We start from the raw sequence: 20,026 nt of genomic DNA, 5'->3' as shown, positions 1-20,026 counted from the left end.
ATCTTACTTTAAAACTACTTCTTCGAGTTTAACTCCCTCTGCATCAGCAATCGGCTAGTCAGCGAACATCAGGGTGAGTAGAAAGAGACATTTGTTGAACTTCTGTTTACAGACCCGCCATGGTTTAAATAGCAGCTTGGAAACATAGATCTGTGATATCGTCGGAGTACTAGTTTATACACTTTATGGTCGGAGTGCTAGCTTGTGGAGATTGACATGACAGGGGCTATCGGAGGGTTAGTCCGTTTTAAGGGCTGGTTTCCCATTCAAAGGAAGCCTGTGGAAATGTATTTTTACAATATTAGTATACACTACAATATTTTTTAGTGTTATTTATTTTATAATAGTCATTACCCCAGCTGCCTTGGCCCTTTATAATGCATTACTGCAGCCAGGGGCAATGCGATAAGATGATCCTCCTGTAGAGCTGGTTGTTTGTTTTTCTGTAGCCATTTCAGCGAGCCTCAGGAACTGACTCATTACCTGCTATGGCTGCTCGAGCCACAGAGTAGGAGTAGGTTACCATGCAAGTGTCGTAGCGTTGTTGAAATCCAACATGGCGGCGCCACACTTTCACCGTACTATTTAATCCCTTTTAGCAAGTCAAGCCATTTTTTGTTATTGTATCAATGAGAAGGCAGACAATACATCTGTTATATCAGCTAAACTTCAAATTTCAGTTCAGTTCATCTTTAAAGGCTGAGCTCAAAGGTTCAGCAATGATGATGCCGGCACTTTGACTTCCCCATTACATTTGAATGATAAAGAGCCTATACAGATATACTACTTTAGATACGTTGGTCATTCTATATCCAAACACAACGATAAATTCAATGTCTCTTAAAGCTAGGATAGGCTCGTTTTTGAAAAAGTTGTTGTCATGTTTGGTAGGGGTGCAACGGATCACAAAGCTCACGGTTCGGATCGGGTCACGGTTTTTGAGTGACGGGTCGGATCGTTCTCAAAAATATATTGATCTCCTAGTTGATCTGTCAATCTCACATCTAGAGATTCACTCCTAGTTGGGACAAGAATAAACCTTTTGAAAATGTCATGACTAATCAATCTTGTGTGTGGGAAAACAGTTGCTCTTTAAAGCCTAAAATGAAGCAGCCTGCTGTGGTTTCATGTGTCAGTACCTCCAGACGGTGTGGCACTCTCCTCTGTTTCTGAGCCGGAATGAGGCACCGGCCCTGGGGAAGGGGACTCGGCCCTCAGCCTCCTCTCGAAGCTGAACTCTGGAAGCCTGGGGGCCTGGGGGCGCGTCTTGCGGGCCGGGTTCATGAAGTAACAATACGCACAACGGAAGGCTGAACATGGAGGAGGAATGTGAACAAGACAATTAACAACGCAAAAGATCAGCTTAGTCACACACATCTACTCCAGAGCTAACCCACTGATTCACTGTGTGTTTTAATGGTATAATATGTAACATTTCCTCATGAAAACCAATTTCTTTATTTTTTTATTCCGTAGCTTTATTCAAGGTACGGCCCGTTACATTTGGTGAGGTTGCATGTCAATGTTCAATTCCCTTTACCCCCCTACATCCGAGGAAACTGGGAAAACCGTAATCCAGAGGCGATTTGTTTCTTTGATAATATTGATCTAGCTGCCATGTGCTAGTGTTCCCAGTGGCTCATGCCAGCCAGCGAGTTAGAGTTACCAAACAGACTTACCTTGGGCAGCTAATTTTGTATTTACATTTTGTTTTACCCACAGAGATTTCCTGAACAGAATAAATGCAGAACTCACAAATCAGTATTACGGAATACCAAAAACCTGAATTGGATACACGTTCTGGAAGGAGAGGAGTACTGCTTTTGGTGAAACTTTGTGGTGACAAAAGCCTTATATAGTTTCTAAACTTTCTATTGATGTACACATATCAAAAGACAGTTGAACCTTAATTATAAAGTCCATGTTTAATCAGTTAAACCTGTTTTATATAGTCTATGTTAACTCAGTTTAACCTAGTTTATGTCAACTCAGTTTAACCTACAGTCTGTGTTGACTCGGTATAACCTGTATTATAGAGTCTATGTTAACTCAGTTTATCCTGTATTATATATTCTATCATTAATCAGTTTAACCTGTATTATATAGTCGATGTTAACTCAGTTTAACCTATATTATATAGTCTATGTTAAGTCAGTTTAACCTGTATTAATATACAATCTATGATAATTGTCTGTTAATTCAGTTTAACCTGTATTATATAGTCTATGTATAATCAGCTTAAAGGTGCTGTCATGCCAAATTTGTACCGGCTGCCAAATTTGTACCGGGCGCGTCATCCATACGTAATCCATTCCAAACCTACCTGGCAACAGATGATCGTGAAATGACGTGAATGACGTGAAAGGTTCACGGACATTCGCGAACCTTCTATCTAGCGATCCGTTATCTGTATTGTGCTATTTCGTCCTTGACCTGCTTTAAACACTCAGTTTACTTGCTAAATTTGATTAAACAATTGAATACAATACAAATATAAAGTAAAAACAAGTGTTATCTAGCGATCCGTTAACTGTATTATGTTATTTCGTCTTTGGCAACATGAGCGCGAATGTTTTTTGAAACCTGCCCGGCAACGGACGACGCGATCATCTGGCAGGCAGGTTTGGAATGGATAACGTATGGATGATGCGCCCGGTACAAATTTGGCAGCCGGTACAAATTTGGCATGACAGTGCCATGGCATGAAAATCTTACTTTATGAGGTTTTCTAACATAAAAATGAATTCCCCTAGCCTGCCTATGGTCCCCAAGTGGCTAAAACTTGCTTTCGGTGTAAAACGAGCACCAGGCGTTCTGCTCGCCTTTGAAAAAAACGGAGGCTCAAGCCTGCTGAATTGGAATGTGGTTTCCTATGTCGTCACACTGCAGCTCCTCCCCTTACTCTGCCTGGCCTGCCCAGAGACTTGGCCCACCAATGACACGACCGTGCGCGCGCCACGTGTGTGTGTATGCGTGTGTGAATACACACACACTGTAACGCAAGTGTTTCTTGTCGGTTCTTTGACGTCTCTTGTATTTCCACAACGAGACTGTAGTGGGGGTTTTCTCAGCCATGGTTGAGAAGGAATTGGGGGAAAGGAACTTTGGCTTTGACTCCCTGAAGTACATGAACTGCGACATGCCGCCGGTTGCCGCGAGGCACCACCGCCGCGAAGCACCACCGCCCGGCAGCGGGAAGCCGGCAGCAGGCAGCGTGCGGTTCAGTCTACTTCAGATTGATGTGAAAGTGGAAGAACCAGAGACGTCGCAGAACCCGACGAAGTTGTTTGTGATTCATAATATCGTCTGGAGGCGCACACAGCTTTTGGCCGTGATAATATGTATTATATCATATGATATAGATATCTATGTATCATATGATATTATTTAGATATAGAGCTCCAGGACTGTAACGCAAGTGTTGTACACTTCCTTGTTATTTGGATAACCGTTCTGATTTTTGGTGTTATGGCGCATAACACGTCGGACTCTCGTCTCTGGTATTTCAACAACGAGACTCGTAGTGGGGGTTATCACAGCCATGGTTGAGAATGAATTGGGGGAAGGAACTTTGGCTTTGACTCCCTCAAAAACATGAACCACGACATGGAGGAGAAAGGGATTGTTGGCGGCGAATGTCTCCCGCTTGAGCCCCGCTTCCCGCTGCCGAGGGACCACCGCCTCGGCGCTTTAGGAGGCGGAGGTGCCTAAACGCTGCCCGGCAACAATTCCTTTCTCCTCCTTGTCGCGGTTCAGTCTACTTCACATGGATGTGGACGTGGAAGAACAAGGAACGTCGTAGAACCCAACGCTGTCGTTTGAGATTCATAATATCCGCTCACACAGCTTTTGGCCGTGATAATATATATTATATGATATAGATATCTATAAGGGCTATATGATATTATTTAGATATAGAGCTCCAGGACTCCCGTGTGTTGTAGAATATGTACAGAACACAGCTAAAGGCTGTGTACGCCTCGCCATTGCGATACATCCTCTGTAAACAGAGCGCATGGTACAGTGGCTGCAAGCTGCTCAGGGCCACACCCCAACCCTCCTCCTTGACCCGCCATGCTCCTCCTTATTTGCATTATAGCTACAGACACCAAAACAGCGCATTTGGGGGAAGCTCAATGTGCGACTGGCTCGGAGTGGCTGTAACTCTGCACCACGGCTGAATTTCGGGAACGTCTTTGAATACTGTGTTAGTGGCCCACTAATACCTATATTAAAGCATCCATAAAATAGCATGTCATGGCACCTTTAACATATCTTTTATAGTCCATGTGCTTACTGGCCACACTTTTTTTTACCTGCTTGTAAACACTTAGTGTTATCTATGCAATGGATAATTGCACTGTTGTTACCTGTGCACTCATCACAGTTCATGTGGGTTGGTGGTTAGCATACAATGTTGCGGGAAACACAGTAATGGGTACGGTAACGTCATACAGTAACATTTATTATGATTGTCTTACCCATGGAAAACAGCACTAGAATACCTCAGACAACATTATCTTCAGCTGTTAACACAGCTTTAATACATTAACTCATCCTTGAACAAGAGTTCTGCCCATCACATTGGTTTTCACTGTCAATGGGGGAGAAAACAACAACTCCACCGTCATCAAACATGTCTTTTCTTATTATGTTGATTGAGACCCCTACCAGCAGAAACAATATAGTATAGCTTCAACGACTAAGTAGCCATGGCTTAACGACATGCACAAATAATATAAAACATGTCAATGACCTTCATTAACAGTTGATCTCGCATGGATCACATGAGAAATAAAGCGGAACGTGTCTGTGTATGGAGATAGTACCGTGAGTAAAATTGTTTTTTGTTACCTATATATTCAAACTCCTCTTTCAGAGCCATCCCATTGTGAGAAAAACACTGCTGGCAGATGAGAGCATATCTAGAAACACACAAAGACATTGGGTTAGGATTATTTAAACCATCCTGTCTTAAGCCCTCATTCAGCTCTCTTATGCCGCTTTTCCACTGCATGGTACCAGCTCGACACGACTCGACTCAGCTCGCATTTTTTGCGTTTCCACCGCGGTACCATGGTATCTGGTACCTGAAGTGGCTGCTTTTTCTAGTACCTACTCGCTCTAGGTTCCAAGCGAGTTGAGCCGATGCTAAAAGGTGACGTCGGCAGACGGCCGGCGACTGATTGGCCAGAGAGTGTGACGAAGTCACGAGAGCGACATGGCAACCATGCTGGTAACATCCATAGCAGCGCCGCAGCCAACATGTTCCACTTCTCCAACTTCTTCAACATGCCAGCTAATAATAGTAATGCGATCGATGTCCTCCATTGTTGTTATGTGGGTTCTGTCCATGTGTGGGTTGCGTATGTGTTGTTTGCGTCGCGTACACAAATACGTCACGGCCCTTTCGCGCAGCCGACCCCGCCCACGTCCAGGAGGTACTATTTGCGGTGGAAAAGCACCCGTGCTGCTACCGTGTCGAGTCGTGTCGTGTCGAGTCGTGTCGAGTCGAGCTACATGTGTGGTGGAAAAGCGGCATAAGGGGCCACTCACACTAGGGCCGCGGCCCCGTGCCCGAGCTCATTTGCATACTTTACTAAAGTCTAGATCGTTTGGCTAGTGTGACCACGCCAACCGTATTCCAGCACGGAACCGCCCCGTGGCCAAAGTACAGATGCTAATGAGACGACATTCGCGGATACGCAAAGTGAGCTGGATGACGTAGTCCTTGCGCGACCCTTCTTTCTTTATAGGTCCATGCCCTTCCTCCCCACAACAATCATTTTAATCAATGGCGGCAAGCGGTTCACGAGTGGGTTTACGTTGGTGCGATAGTGAAGTCGAGTGTTTACTTGAAATTTGGGCCGATGACAGCATTCACGTTGTTGTTCTCCATTGTTGTTATGGCAGCGAGGACGCTTGGTGATGACGTATTTATCGTATTACAACGTGATGACGTGTGTATGAAGGAGCAATCGTGCCCAGGCCACAGCCTTTGGGAGCAGTGTGACCACGGGCCAGCGGGGGGAATCGTGCTGAATCTTCCTGCAGCACGGAACAGGCAAACGGCCCTAGTGTGAGTGGCCCCTAAATGTCACTGATTGGAATATGAATCTTCTTAGACGTCCCCAACTATAAATGGGTTTCAAAAAAATGCCATTACCAAGGTAGTAACTTGCCTGGTTGATTGTATATTTAGTGAATGTAAAGCAGCGTTACTCCCTGATGCTCACCTGTTCTGGGGGCCGTCTCCCACCAGGTACTCTATGACACGGTCCACCGTGCCTCGCTCTCTGGGCAGGACAGGCCTGGCTAACGGAGGCCCAGGAGGGTGCATGCCTGGGGAAGACCAGGTCACTGACACACCAATCTCTAATATCCTGACAAATCTCTATGTCTACACTTAGTTCATCTTGAGCCCAATGGCTACTACCCAGCATCCTGCAGTTGTTTTATGTGGTTAGCAGCACCAAACCAAATTTTATTGTATGCCTTGATTGTTCTTAGCCTTATCTCCTTTGCATAAAACAATTATCTAAATAAGGTAAAAGTTTACATATTCTGTACTGTTGTTATTATTATTACTTTTTAAGTGGCACAAGCCAGGCCTCTGGGTGGATAGCTGTGCCGTGTTCCAATACCCGTACAATCCGTACTTACTAGCCAAAGTTTGAGTACGTAGTACGTTCCAATTCAGATCTGGCGAAAAGAAGTATACTTCAAAGACCCGGATGTCGTACTCAAAACGGGCTAATCGTGAAGTGTGGATCGAAGGACACTTTCTGTACTCAACGGCAGCCATCTTAGCTACGTAGCGGAAGAGGCGGAGCCAAGCTGAGCGATCAACTCGAAAAAAAATGGATACCGAAGGGACAGCGCCTGCAGCTTCTGCACCATACAAATGTAAGTTTTGTCGTGTTACATATTCATATTTATTACATTTTACAATCGCCTCTGAATAGTTTTTTTAGGCGGCTGTCGCGATCGTCATTTCCGGTAAGTGCACCACGGAGTACTCGATTTAGAACAGCACTCACATCTGAAAAATGAACGTACTCAGTGAGTACGGATAGTACGGATAGTATACCCTATTCCTTTAAGTATACTCATGGAAGTACGGGTATTGGAACACGGCACTGGACTGGAAGCCTACCTTCACCTGGGATGGGAGAGCAGGGTGTTCTGTGTATGGCCCCCTGGTGGACATGGGTTGACAGAGCAGATCTCTCAGGGGGACCCCCTGGAGCTGAGAGAGGGACCAGGGAGGAAACACAGACATAACAACCCTTTCTGCGTTACTCTTCTGTGGTAAGACAGCTCACATTCACAGAGAAAAACGAAAAGTAACACAATCTACTAAAACTCACCCATGTTCACAAACAAGAAAAAGGAGCAACAGAGAGGGGGGCAGGGAGAAAGTACATTGAGAACGTTGAGAGTCGGGGACGGATCATGTGTGTCCAAGGTCAGGGTGTTTGGAAAAGAGTTGGGACAGTTGGGGAGGGTGAACTGACTTGTGCTAATGGTATTGGGTTCCCCTGCATCTGCACCACCCAACCCGGTATCACGCGATTTCGTTCTCACGCGCACACAACGTTAACCTATTGAATCGTGTCCCAGGACACGATTGTCCGACTTTCTTCGTGCTACACAGAATGAAATGTAAACCAATGCATTATGAATAGGAGCGTTTCTCTGACTTTTTTGTGCTAGATAGAACGAAATGTAAACCCATGCAGTTTGAATGGGAGCATTTCTCAGACGAGAGAGCGAGCGAGCGAGAGAGAGAAGGGCTTCAGAAGGGGTGTGCGCAGACAGTACAGTGGACCCTCTGGTTATATACGTCAATATTTTAAAATATTTTATTTTTAAAGCAGGCCTCCTCAACAACTGAAACAAATTTTTCGTGCTCCACAGACCGAAATGTAAACCAATGCATTTTGAATGTTTCTCAGACCATTTTCGTGCTCAACGGAACGAAACGAGAGAGAGAGAGAAAGAGAGAGATGGACAACACAGTCTCACTCCCTTTCGTTTTTTTTCAACGCGGGGGTCCGTCAGATAGACATTCATGTTTTACCTTTAGTGTCGTTTTTCAACGCGGGGGTCAATCAGATAGACATTCATGTTGACATTCATGTTAATCCCTCACACTCGGATATAGACGAAAGGAAATCAATGTCCATCAACGGTGATGCCGTCACGTTATGCAACTATTGATTTGTTTGACATGATCTAAAAATAAAACAACGCAGACCATCAGAGCCATCTACCTTAAGTTACTTTGATCTTGCATCATTTTATTCAGCTCCGGTGTTGGTAACGTAAGGTAAAACAAATCATAATAATGACGATGATGATGATATAATAATAATAATTATAATAATTGAATATTTATCTCACTTTGTGTATCAAAGTGAGATAACCCAGTCGCAAAGTGACTGATACACAAAGTGAGATAAATATTCAATTATTATAATTATTTTTATTATATCATCATCATCATCGTAATTATTATGATTTGTTTTACCTTACGTTACAAACACCGGAGCTGAATAAAATTATGCAAGATCAAAGTAACCTAAGGTTGATGGCTCTGATGGTCTGCATTGTTGTTGTTTTTAGATCATGTCAAACAAATCAATAGTTGCATAACGTGACGGCATCACCGTTGATGGACATCGATTTCCTTTCGTCGATATCCGACGGTGAGGGATTAACATGAATGTCTATCTGACGGGCCCCCGCGTTGAAAAACGACGAAAAATAAATTTCGTAAGAGATTGACACCAGGGATCCTTGGCCATGCGTCACACATTTGACGAGTAGGGAGTGAGACTGTGTTGAGATGGAGGCATCAGAAGGGGTGTGCGCAGACAGTGTAGTGCACTTTTTTTCTGTGGACCAATTTTTTTTAAACTACAAACCATCGCGACCCAATTCACAACAGGCCTTATTTATAAAATCATTTTTGACCATGAATGAACATTCCTGAACGTTTTTACTGCCAATTCCGCATCCCCTTATGTATTAACTTAAACCAGCCATTTCAAAGAGATAAATCACAACTTTGTTCTATGCACTTGTTATTGAAAACATAAAACCCGTATTAAATACTTTATAAATGAGACGAAATAAATGCATTTAGGCGGAGCTAACATCTCCTTGTTTTGGCTTTCTCATTGTTTTTATTTCCTCTCATCAGTAAAACAAACACAATCTACGTTAGCCTTTCAACTAGATTCAATGTTATAAGTAAAATTAACAGTTACAAACATAGCAAACATTCAGTACTATCAAAAACATGCTTCTTGTTGAAAGTTTTTTTAAATGCTAATGTCAAAAAAAAACAACAACTGTATATATATATATTAGTGCTGTCAGTTAAAGGTCCCATGACATGAAAATCTCAATTTATGAGGTTTTCTAACATAAATATGAGTTCCCCTAGCCTGCCTATGGTCCCCCAGTTGCTAAAACTTGCGTTTGGTGTAAAACGAGCACTAGCTGTTCTGCTCGCCTTTGAAAAAAACGGAGGCTCAAGCGCGCTGATTTGGAAATCTGTGCTCATGACGTCATGAGGAATCTCAGCTCCTCCCCTTACTCTGCCTGGCCCGCCCAGAGACGTTGGCCCGCCAATGAGACTCGACCGTGCGAGCGCCACGTGTGTGTGTGTGTGTGTGTGTGTGTGTGTGTGTGTGTGTGTGTGTGTGTGTGAATACACACACTGTAACGCAAGTGTTTCTTGTCGGTTCTTTGACGTGTCTTGTATTTCCACAACGAGACTGTCGTGGGGGTTATCTAAGCCATGGTTGAGAAGGAATTGGGGGAAAGGAACTTTGGTTTGACTCGCTGAAGTACATGAACTGCGACATGCCGCCGGTTGCCGCGAGGCACCATCGCCCGGCAGCGGGCAGCCGGCCGCAGGCAGCGCGCGGTTCAGTCGACTTCAGGTTGATGTGAAAGTGGAAGAACCAGAGACGTCGCAGAACCCGACAAAGTCGTTTGTGATTCATAATATCGTCTGGAGGCGCACACAATATGTTATATGATATAGATATCTATGTATTATATGATATTATTTAGATGTAGAGCTCCAGGACTGTAACGCAAGTGACTCGAGACACGAGACTCGTATTGGGGGTTATCTCAGCCAAGGTTGAGAATGAATTGGGGGGAAGGAACTTTGGCTTTGACTCCCTCAAGAACATGAACCACGACAAGGAGGAGAAAGGGATCTTTGCCGGGCAGCGCTTATGCACCTCCGCCTCCGGCGGTGGTCCCTCAGCGGGGCTCAAGCGGGAGACATTCGCCGCCAACAATCCCTTTCTCCTCCATGTCGTGGTTCATGTTCTTGAGGGAGTCAAAGCCAAAGTTCCTTCCCCCCCAATTCATTCTCAACCTTGGCTGAGATAACCCCCAATACGAGTCTCGTGTCTCGAGTCACTTGCGTTACAGTCCTGGAGCTCTATATCTAAATAATATCATATACATAGATATCTATATCATATAACATATTGTGTGCGCCTCCAGACGATATTATGAATCACAAACGACTTTGTCGGGTTCTGCGACGTCTCTGGTTCTTCCACTTTCACATCAACCTGAAGTCGACTGAACCGCGCGCTGCCTGCTGCCGGCTGCCCGCTGCCGGGCGATGGTGCCTCGCGGCAACCGGCGGCATGTCGCAGTTCATGTACTTCAGCGAGTCAAATCAAAGTTCCTTTCCCCCAATTCCTTCTCAACCATGGCTCAGATAACCCCCACGACAGTCTCGTTGTGGAAATACAAGACACGTCAAAGAACCGACAAGAAACACTTGCGTTACAGTGTGTGTATTCACATCGATGTGGACGTTGAAGAACCAGGAACGTCGGAGAACCCAACGCGGTCGTTTGAGATTCATAATATCGGCTCACACAGCTTTTGGCCGTGATAATATAGATTATATGATATAGATATCTGTGTAGGCTATATGATAATATTTAGATATAGAGCTCCAGGACTCCCGTGTGTTCTAGAATATTTACAGAACACGGCTAAAGGCTGTGTGCGGCTCGCCATTGCGATACATCCACTGTAAACAGAGCGCATGGTGGCTGCAAGCTGCTCAGGGCCACACCCCCACCCTCCTCCTTGACACGCCCACCGAAACAGCGCATTTGGGGGAAGCTCAATGTGCGACTGGCTCGGAGTGGCTGTAACTCTGCACCACGGCTGAATTTAGGGAACGTCTTTGAATACTGTGTTAGTTGCCCACTAATACCTATATTAAAGAATACATAAAATAGCATGTCATGGGACCTTTAAACGCGTTATTAACGGTGTTAACGCAAACCAATTTTAACAGCGTTAATTATTTTATCGCGTGATGAACGCAATTTATTATTATTATTATTTTTTTTTTCTTATTTCTTAAGCTCAAAACAAAGAAGGAGTAGCCTGACTGCTATGTTCAAGGCAGTGTGTTTGTATGTTCATCGTTTAATTGCACTATAGGCTTTTTTTTTGTATCGTCCTGTTTTGATCAGTATATGCCAATGTTGTTATCAATAAAAAAACATTTGCACAAGGCAAGCCGATGCACTTCTCCATGTTGATAAGAGCATTAAAATGAGAACAATTAATGGGAAAAAGAAATCAAGGGATATTTAGCATAGAAAAAAGATTAGCGATTAATCACGATTACTCGCGATTAATCGTAAGTTAACTATGTCATTATTGCGATTAAATATTTAAATCGCTTGACAGCACTAATATATATATATATATATATATATATATATATATATATATTATAAGTGCTGTCAAGCAATTAAGATATTTAATCGTGATTAATCACATTAATGTCATAGTTAACTTGCGATTAATCGCGATTAATCACACATATTTTTCTATTCTAAATATCCCTTAAAATTTGGAACAAAACTCTTGCTCAGCAAAGATGGGAAATACTATAACATTTATTATTTAAACCAGTATGATAATTCCTACCATACGTAGGCCTATATACATTACCAGGCTATGAATAACGCCCACACACACACACACACACACACACACACACAGTGGCGGAGTGGTAATCGGTAGAGTCGGGAAAATTCCCGGTGGGCCGTTAACGTTTCGGAGCTGTCGGGCTGATTACTGCGGGATAACAATATTTCGTTAAGAAAAGTTCCTTGCAGCGCCGTCCGGCAGCCTGAGCTGTGTGCCCGCAACCTCTCACTCACTGAACAAACTGTCAACGTCGCAACCAAGTTGATTTTGTCTAGAGGGGAGTAACTGAGCGGCCCCTCCCAAAGTGGTACAGCCCAGGTGGGCCTTGAACTGCGATTGGTCAGAAAGACGTAACAGCTAATGACAACATTGATCTCTTGTGCAGCAGGCTTGAACAGAGTGACACACAAACACACACACACTTTTAAGGAGTTTTTCATTATCGCGGGATAAAAAAATTAACGTTAAAATTGGTTTGCGTTAACGCTGTTAATAAGGCGTTAAACTGACAGCACTTATATATATATATATATATTGATGTATATACTTTTTTTTTTTTACATTTATTTCGCAACCAGGTTCAAATCTCCTGTGAACCACATGTTGGTCGCGACCCAGTCTTTGGGAACGACTGGTACAGTGCACCCTCTAGTTATATATATATGTCAATATTTCAGATTGTTGCAGACCTCCTCAAAAACTGAAACAAATTTTTCGTGCTCCACAGAACGAAACGAGAGAAAGAGATAGAGGGAGAGAGAGAGAGAGGTTTCAGAAGGGGTGTGCACACATAATACAGTGCACCCTCTGGTTATGTATGTGTCAAAACAACAAATGCATCAAAGGGTAAATGTAGTGTATAAGGGATACTGTGATTTGCCCATTTTTTTTACAACAAACCTCCTCAAACCATTTCGTGCTCATACTAATGAAATTTAATCTATTGAATCGTGACCATAGCACGATTTTCTGGCTTATTTCGTGATACACAGAACGAAATTCAAACCATTACCATTGATATTTTCTTAGACTACAGAATGCGTGTGCGCAGATAGTACAGTGCACCCTCTACTTATGTATTTGTTAAAACAACAAATGCATCAAAGGGTAAATGTAGGGTATTAGGGATACTCTGACTTCTCCGTTTTTTTCTTGGTTGCCATTGGCCTGCTTGCACTGTTAGTGGCGTACGGTGGCATAAGTATGTGAGACCCAAGTTGATTGAGGGTGTTTTGGTGAACTACAAAATAGCAGGGATGGATAATTATGTGAATTGATACAAATCCACCAGTGGCAGCATTGTACTTTGAAAGCTGGTGGGCAGCATTTATTTGACTACAAGGGTAGAAGGAAAGGATACTTCATACCAGACCTTTTTATTTAATTGTTCACCTGCTGTGGCAATGAGTTGTAACTGGTTATTTATCAACATTTTGAGGAGATCTGCGGGTTGGTGAGGGGTGTCACATGCCACCGCCGCCTAGGCCTACACTTTTAGCACTTTTTTTTGCCGATTTCGGATGACACAAAGCTAAATCATCTCTACAGATATCATTAGGGATGGGAATTGATAAGAATTTCACGATTCCGATTCCGATTCTGCTTATCGATCCGATTCCTTATCGATTCTCTTATCGATTCTCATTGGGTGAGAAAATAAGTATAAATGACTTTGTTTGCATTACATCTCTTTAATATCTGATCAGAAGTGCTTCTAGTATTAGGAAATTGTACATTTTCAAATCAATTGGTCTAGACGAAAAAATATATGTTTAGCTTTTTAAGCCCAAATGCCATCATTATGTGCCATACAACTAAAAACACAGACTGAAAACAGCCAAGTAAGAGCTTGTGCCTTTTGGAATTTTAACAGTGCTCATTTGCATTCAATTTGTAACAAAATTAAACTGACAAACAAAATGAAGCATTGATTAGACAGAGATTTATTAGATGGGCCTACCTAATAAACCGTTGGAACACACAAGACCGGAAACCATAGCAATGCCGGTAAACAAACCCCGAGAAGCCCAATCCCTATGAGAGCTCCCCACGCTACGGCCATCCGGAGGCGACAGAGCTGTTGGCCGTGATATTATATATACAATTATAATATAGTATATATATTATATACTATTATATATAGAGCTCCGGGAGTCGCAAACTGCAACAATCACTTTCTCCTCCATTCCGCGGTTCACCCGGACTGCACTGCACTGAGTTTGACGGCTGAACGCTGATTGGCTGTTACGTTACACATGTCACTCAGTTATCACGCTGTTGAACGCTGATTGGCTGTCATCACGACAAAAACTTGCCGCCGGTTTTCCCTTATACGCGTCTCTACGTTCACTTTGTATGGGATCTTGTCGCCCCGTCGCGTTTGGTGTGAACGCACAATGCGATTCTTCCTCGGCGGCGACATGTTTGCTGCGTTCTGAACCAAATCAAAGCAGCGTGTGTGTGACGTCACGACGCATTTGCCGCGACCGGAACCGATAAGCGGAATCGTTAAGCAGGTAACGATTCCAAGGAATCGGTTGACTCGGAACCGGTTCTGAACAAGAACCGGTTCTCGATTCCCATCCCTAGATATTATGTTTGCGATTGTCGATGCCTTTAATTTGTGAAACGACAGTCACTGCCCTCTAGAGGATTTATTGCGTAACATCCATAACACAGCTGAAACCAGACGGAGGTATGAAGGGTACTTTTGGAGGCAACGTTTGGGGCGGACGGACGAATTTCGTCCGGATCCAGAGGTATGAATCGGCCTTTAGTCAAGGTATGGGGGGGGGGTTCGGTGGGGGTTTCAGTTTGCAATAATATATACAACCAACAGGTGCCGCTGTTTCAATTCCATTCCAAAAGCTTTACGGCACGACTATTGTTGTGAAAAGTGTTACCAATACATTATTTTCCGTAATTTCTTTATGGGCCAGCGTCCACGTCACTTGACTGCCATGGTTGCTATATTGGTTGCCATCGACCATCCCCCATATCTTTCTATTTTCCACAGTTAAGACTTTTAATTAATAAGTTACTTTTGTAATCAACATGACCCTTTTTATCACTGTCTGGTGGCTAGTAACGTCACTCTGAGAGATGCGCGCGGAAATATTTGGTAGTGACACAGCTTATAACCTTGTGAAAGCAAAACATCAAGCTCATTGATATAACGAGGCAGGGTTATTTGAAACAATTAAGTTATCATGTGTGAGAGGTCATTCCTCCTCCTGAGTGTGTATTGATAATTGCTGGTGATTGAAATGCTCATTGCAAGCTTCCTATGTAAGTCTAGTGTAGCCCAACTGTCCACAAGCACCCCCCCCCCTTCCCATATGGATATGGAGAATTGTTGCCACGCCCCAGTGGTGGTAGCGTCTATGAAGAGGGCATTCAAATATACTACAATGATCAATTAGGAGGCTGAGGCCCTAAAAGGAACGGTTAACTTCTGAGTCAAGGACAGTAAAAATTAAGCTATAGACCAGGGGTCCATTTTATATCAAAGGGGGTCTCAAAGGACACATACGATTATCAACTTGGGGGCTCCAGCCCTACAGGAAATGAAAATCAGGAAATGAAAATCTGTCTATTCACATATCTCAGAGTGACGTTACTAACCACCAGAAAAATAAAAAAAGTCAAGTTCATTACAAAAGTAAATTAATAATTACAAGTCTAAACTGCGGAAAATAGAAAGATATTCCTGTTTATTTCCTAGCCAGCAGACCCTAGTTTACGACAAAAACAACATAATTGACAACAGCCCAGTTGCCGCACTTAACGTTGTTAACGTGGTTTTGAGCAGAGCAAGGTTTGAACTCATGAAGTCCTTTGCAGGTGAACGGTGCACACAGCATCCCGCTCCTATCATAGGAATCTAGAATCAATATGTTCGGGGTTTGGTCAGAATATTGTGCATATAAAATGTACATGTATTAAATGCAGGATATATGCGTGGATGTTACAGAAAATGAAATAATGGCCATAGGTCGTTAACAAGTGCATATGGATACATACGATAACCGTGGGAAGGGGGCGGTCAATGGCAACCACCATAGCAACCATGACAGTCGTGTCATGGTTATAACCAAGTGTCGTGGACGCAGGCCCATTGAAAACAATAGGGCGTGTCACATTTTTAGAGACGATATTGTAATGCATTTTCCGGGTCTACTGCAAAAATCGGATGAATCGGATTGTTGTTTTACGAATCCATAACTAGAGGGTGCAATGCGCAGCCCTCCCCCTCTTCTGAAGTCCAAAAAAAATCTCCAGATTGAAATGCTTTGGTTTAACATTTAAACAATTATGTATTAAAATACATATTAAATATATACAGTAAATACACAATTATTTAGTTATATTAATATTATGAGTAGACCATGTAGCTTTTATTCAATTATCGTTATAACAAGATCTATATCTGACCATGGAAAATCCACTTCCACCAATGTGAAAGTGTGGTTCAGGTATAACCAGACAATATTAAAATATTTATAATATAAAGACTAGGCTACACGTACAGCATCATATCATATACATTTGACTTGTATATAGAGTAAGACCACAGGTATGTATAAGGTCATGGGCCGAATTTAGTTGCAATTCAGCCTCTGCTGGCCCACAGATCGTCTCGTTGTGTCGTTACGCGCTTTATAAGTTAATTATATTTAAATTAATATAACCAAGGAGCCTTTATTTTCTTGGCGTCATCATTACATCCTTTCTCGTTATATCAATATAAATTCTCAAAACACAGTGGAAGGAGAGAGGGAGCCATAGACAGAGTTACGATCCAAGTAACTGACGGGCTTAACCAATAATCTCTTTGTATATAATAAATAAATATATCTATATCTAATATAGATATAGATATATTCTGAGAAACGCTCCCATCAAAAATGCATGGGTACTGTGCAGTACTGTTACAGTAGGGTAGCATGTGCTTAGGGTTAGGGTCAGTACTGACGTCACACAGAGGGGGCGTTGTTGAGGCGCTCATCACAGGTAAGTAGCAACAGCTGAGGGGGCAGGGGGGGAGAATGAGACTGAGATGAGAGTCGGGGGAAGGAGAATTACCCGAGGGACTCGTGCTGCTCGGTAGGGATGGGAATTTAGAACCGTTTTTTGTTCAGAACCGGTGCCCAGTGAACCAATTCCTTTGAATCGTTAGCATGCCTGCTTAACGATTCCGCTTACCTGGGGTCACACGAAAAGTGTGACCCCAGGGGGCGCTGTTGCATATTTTTTGAAGCGTAGACAGGCATGACAAAAACATAAATAAAACATAAGATCTCCCCCCAACCAATTACCTTTTTATTAAAAGGTGCTTAATAAATACATTTGTTTTAATTTGCATTTTACAGAGCCAAACAATGATAGGGTGTTTAGTACCATCCTTCACCGTTGCTTTTTTACCCATAAAAAGCTACAGTCAGTGTTAAATTACGCTGATTTACCTTGGAGCATTTCCTATTATAGCCTACTGTGTAAAACGCTGTTTCGAATTAATGTTAGTATCAAGAAAAGAAAGACCCACCGGTGGGGGGAGATCTTATGTTTTATTTATGTTTTTGTTATAATGCAAACATCATGCATGTTGCAGAAAATGTCACACTTTTTTTTGGGTCACACTTTTCAGTGTGTCGCAGAATTCGGTGTAACACCAGTTGTTTCAAATGTGACACACATCACACACACGCTGCTTTGTTTTGGTTCAGAGAACGCAGCCAGCATGGCGCCGATGCAGAAGCGCTCGGTTGTATTTCATGCGAAAAGACGAAAATATGGCCATTTGCAACAATTGTAAAGTTTCCATTTTCCAAAGGGGGGAACTACCTCCAATATGCAGAAACATTTGGCTACACAGCATGCAGTTCATTTGCAGAAATGTTGCGTGTTTGATACAATACTAATTAGCGAAGTGAGTCAAGCAGCAGCGGAGCTATCGGGACGCCATCTGTTATTAATGCCGAAGGTAACTTTAAACTCCAGGCAGGACAGGCCCTGTCTACTTAGTTAATGTGAGTGCTATTTCATTGTGTAAAAGTATACTATACGAATAATCTACATTGTCATTGTCCATCAAATTTAAAAGATGATGACGGCCAAAGTCTGCCTGGCTCAGAGGCTGGCTCTCACACTGGCTCAGAGTCTGCACTGCAGCAAGTAGCTCTCGTGCACCTCTAGCTACTCCGTTCACAGAGGCAGGGAGGAATAAAATGACAGAGGCGAGGATAAACGAATGTCACCGAGCAGTGACTAAGTTTGTGGTAAAGGGCTTGCACTCGTTTGCCACATTAGAGTCCTCTGAATTTCCGTAGTATTTTGTCCAGCTTTTCTTTTCAAATGAAAATAACAAATTTCTAAGTTTTTATGTCAGTATAGTCTGTTTTATTCATTCCTAATCCTACCATATATTTTCTGTAGAGATATGAAAAGACTCTGAACTCAAAATACAAAGCCCCAAACAGAGACAGTTTAAAAGAGCAATCTGATCACAGACCTGAGGCATGTCACAAATGCAGCCAGCACAGCAGATGGTTGGACTAGTTTCAGTTAGGACCACTACCTCACTCATTGCACTACGTCAGGGAAAGTCAGAGTAAAGAAAAAGTCCTTAAAACCAAAGCAGTGTACCAATCTCAAACAGGGATAGCTGTTGCGAAGGAAATTGAGGGGATCCTGGAGAGTTTGGAGTGAAAGAGAAGGAGGTGGCAGCAACTGTGGATAACACAGCAAACATGGATGTAGCTGTCAAAAAGCTAAACATCAAGTTTCCATGTTTTGCACACACACCTTGGAGCTCAGAAGCTGTACAACTGCAATACAGTTTCCAACTGGGCAGCTAGGATTCGTTCTGTGATCGTATGGATGAGGAGATCCCACATGGCTAAAGTCGTCCTAAAGGAAAAGCAACAACTCCTCAATAAGTAATAGGCCTACCGTTTAAATACTTTAATTGCAAGCTAACGAGATACAAATTGTAAGATAAATAACAGATTATGATCAATTTAAAAATTATAAAGTGATGGAAATATTACATTGTTTAAAGGTTGGGTATGGGATTTGCGAAAGGCCAGCAGATTTTGAAAATACACAACTCAAATGGTCCTACCCTCTCCTTCAACGCTGACTCTGACTCCACCCATTCCAAGTACCTGGACGCGCAATCATGCACGAGCGCGAACACAGATGCCCGAGATCGAGCCAGGCTAGCGTAGGTTTTCGTTAAACAACATGGCAACATTAAAAAAAAAAAACATGGGGATGGTGGCGTCTTGTCTGCCATGGAAATTGTCTTCTACTGCTAGGTCCAAATGTGGATTAACTAGTTCCAGTAGCTACCGCAGGATAACAACAAACAGGAGCTTGCTCTGGGTCACGAGCTCTGGGTCACGAGTACTGCACGAAGGGGTCGCGAGCGGGGCGCGGGGGAGTGCAGTACGACCGTTTGATTGACGTACTTACTGTCCAATGCAACTCGGTGGCTCTGGAAATCATTGGCTGGAGTTTTTCGAGCCCTGCCCGTTCCACAGATGATTGACTTGTTTAATTTTCATGTCAGTACTTCTAACTCAGTGGCTGTAAGTGGGTTATGATAAGGATTTCAAGTAATTCTGCAAAAATGGCCAAAAAAGCGAATTCCATACCCAACCTTTAATGTGTGTGTGTGTGTGTGTGTCTGCAGAGCTGCCCCAGCACATGCTCCTTTTAGATGTGAGGACAAGATAGAACTCCCTGTATTTGATGATGGAGAGATTTTGTGAACAGTTCCCTGCCATCCAAGCTGCAGCCATAGACCAACGGCTTAGAAAGCCCATTGAGAAGGAGAAGAAAAAATTAAAATGACTTATAGAAAACTTGGTTGACTAAAGACACATTAAAAAGGTTATGTTTGTTGTGTATGCAATATATATTGCAACCAAAGATAGTACCAATCTCTGGTGGTGGAAGAAGAGTGACACATTGCCAGTGTTGTCAGCTCTTGCTGAGGAGTATCTCTGTGTGCAAGGGTCCT

The 20,026-nt window shown here is 42.9% G+C and overlaps 1 protein-coding gene across 2 annotated transcripts in view; it reads right to left on the bottom strand.

Annotated features, from left to right (window-relative positions):
• Positions 1-20,026, bottom strand: part of LOC132473518 (endoplasmic reticulum junction formation protein lunapark-B-like) — a 56,353-nt gene that overhangs the window by 6,942 nt on the left and 29,385 nt on the right. For both annotated transcript variants that reach the window (XM_060073689.1, XM_060073690.1), the window contains exons 11-14: positions 7,157-7,249; positions 6,237-6,342; positions 4,855-4,925; positions 1,140-1,310 (exon numbers count right to left, since the gene is read on the bottom strand). In XM_060073689.1, the coding sequence (XP_059929672.1) occupies positions 1,140-1,310; positions 4,855-4,925; positions 6,237-6,342; positions 7,157-7,249 (441 nt within the window). The remainder of the gene's footprint in view (positions 1-1,139; positions 1,311-4,854; positions 4,926-6,236; positions 6,343-7,156; positions 7,250-20,026) is intronic.

This window comes from Gadus macrocephalus, chromosome 15, assembly GCF_031168955.1.
Source record: "Gadus macrocephalus chromosome 15, ASM3116895v1".
NCBI lineage: Eukaryota > Metazoa > Chordata > Actinopteri > Gadiformes > Gadidae > Gadus > Gadus macrocephalus.
This window is presented reverse-complemented; position numbering and strand designations above follow the sequence as displayed.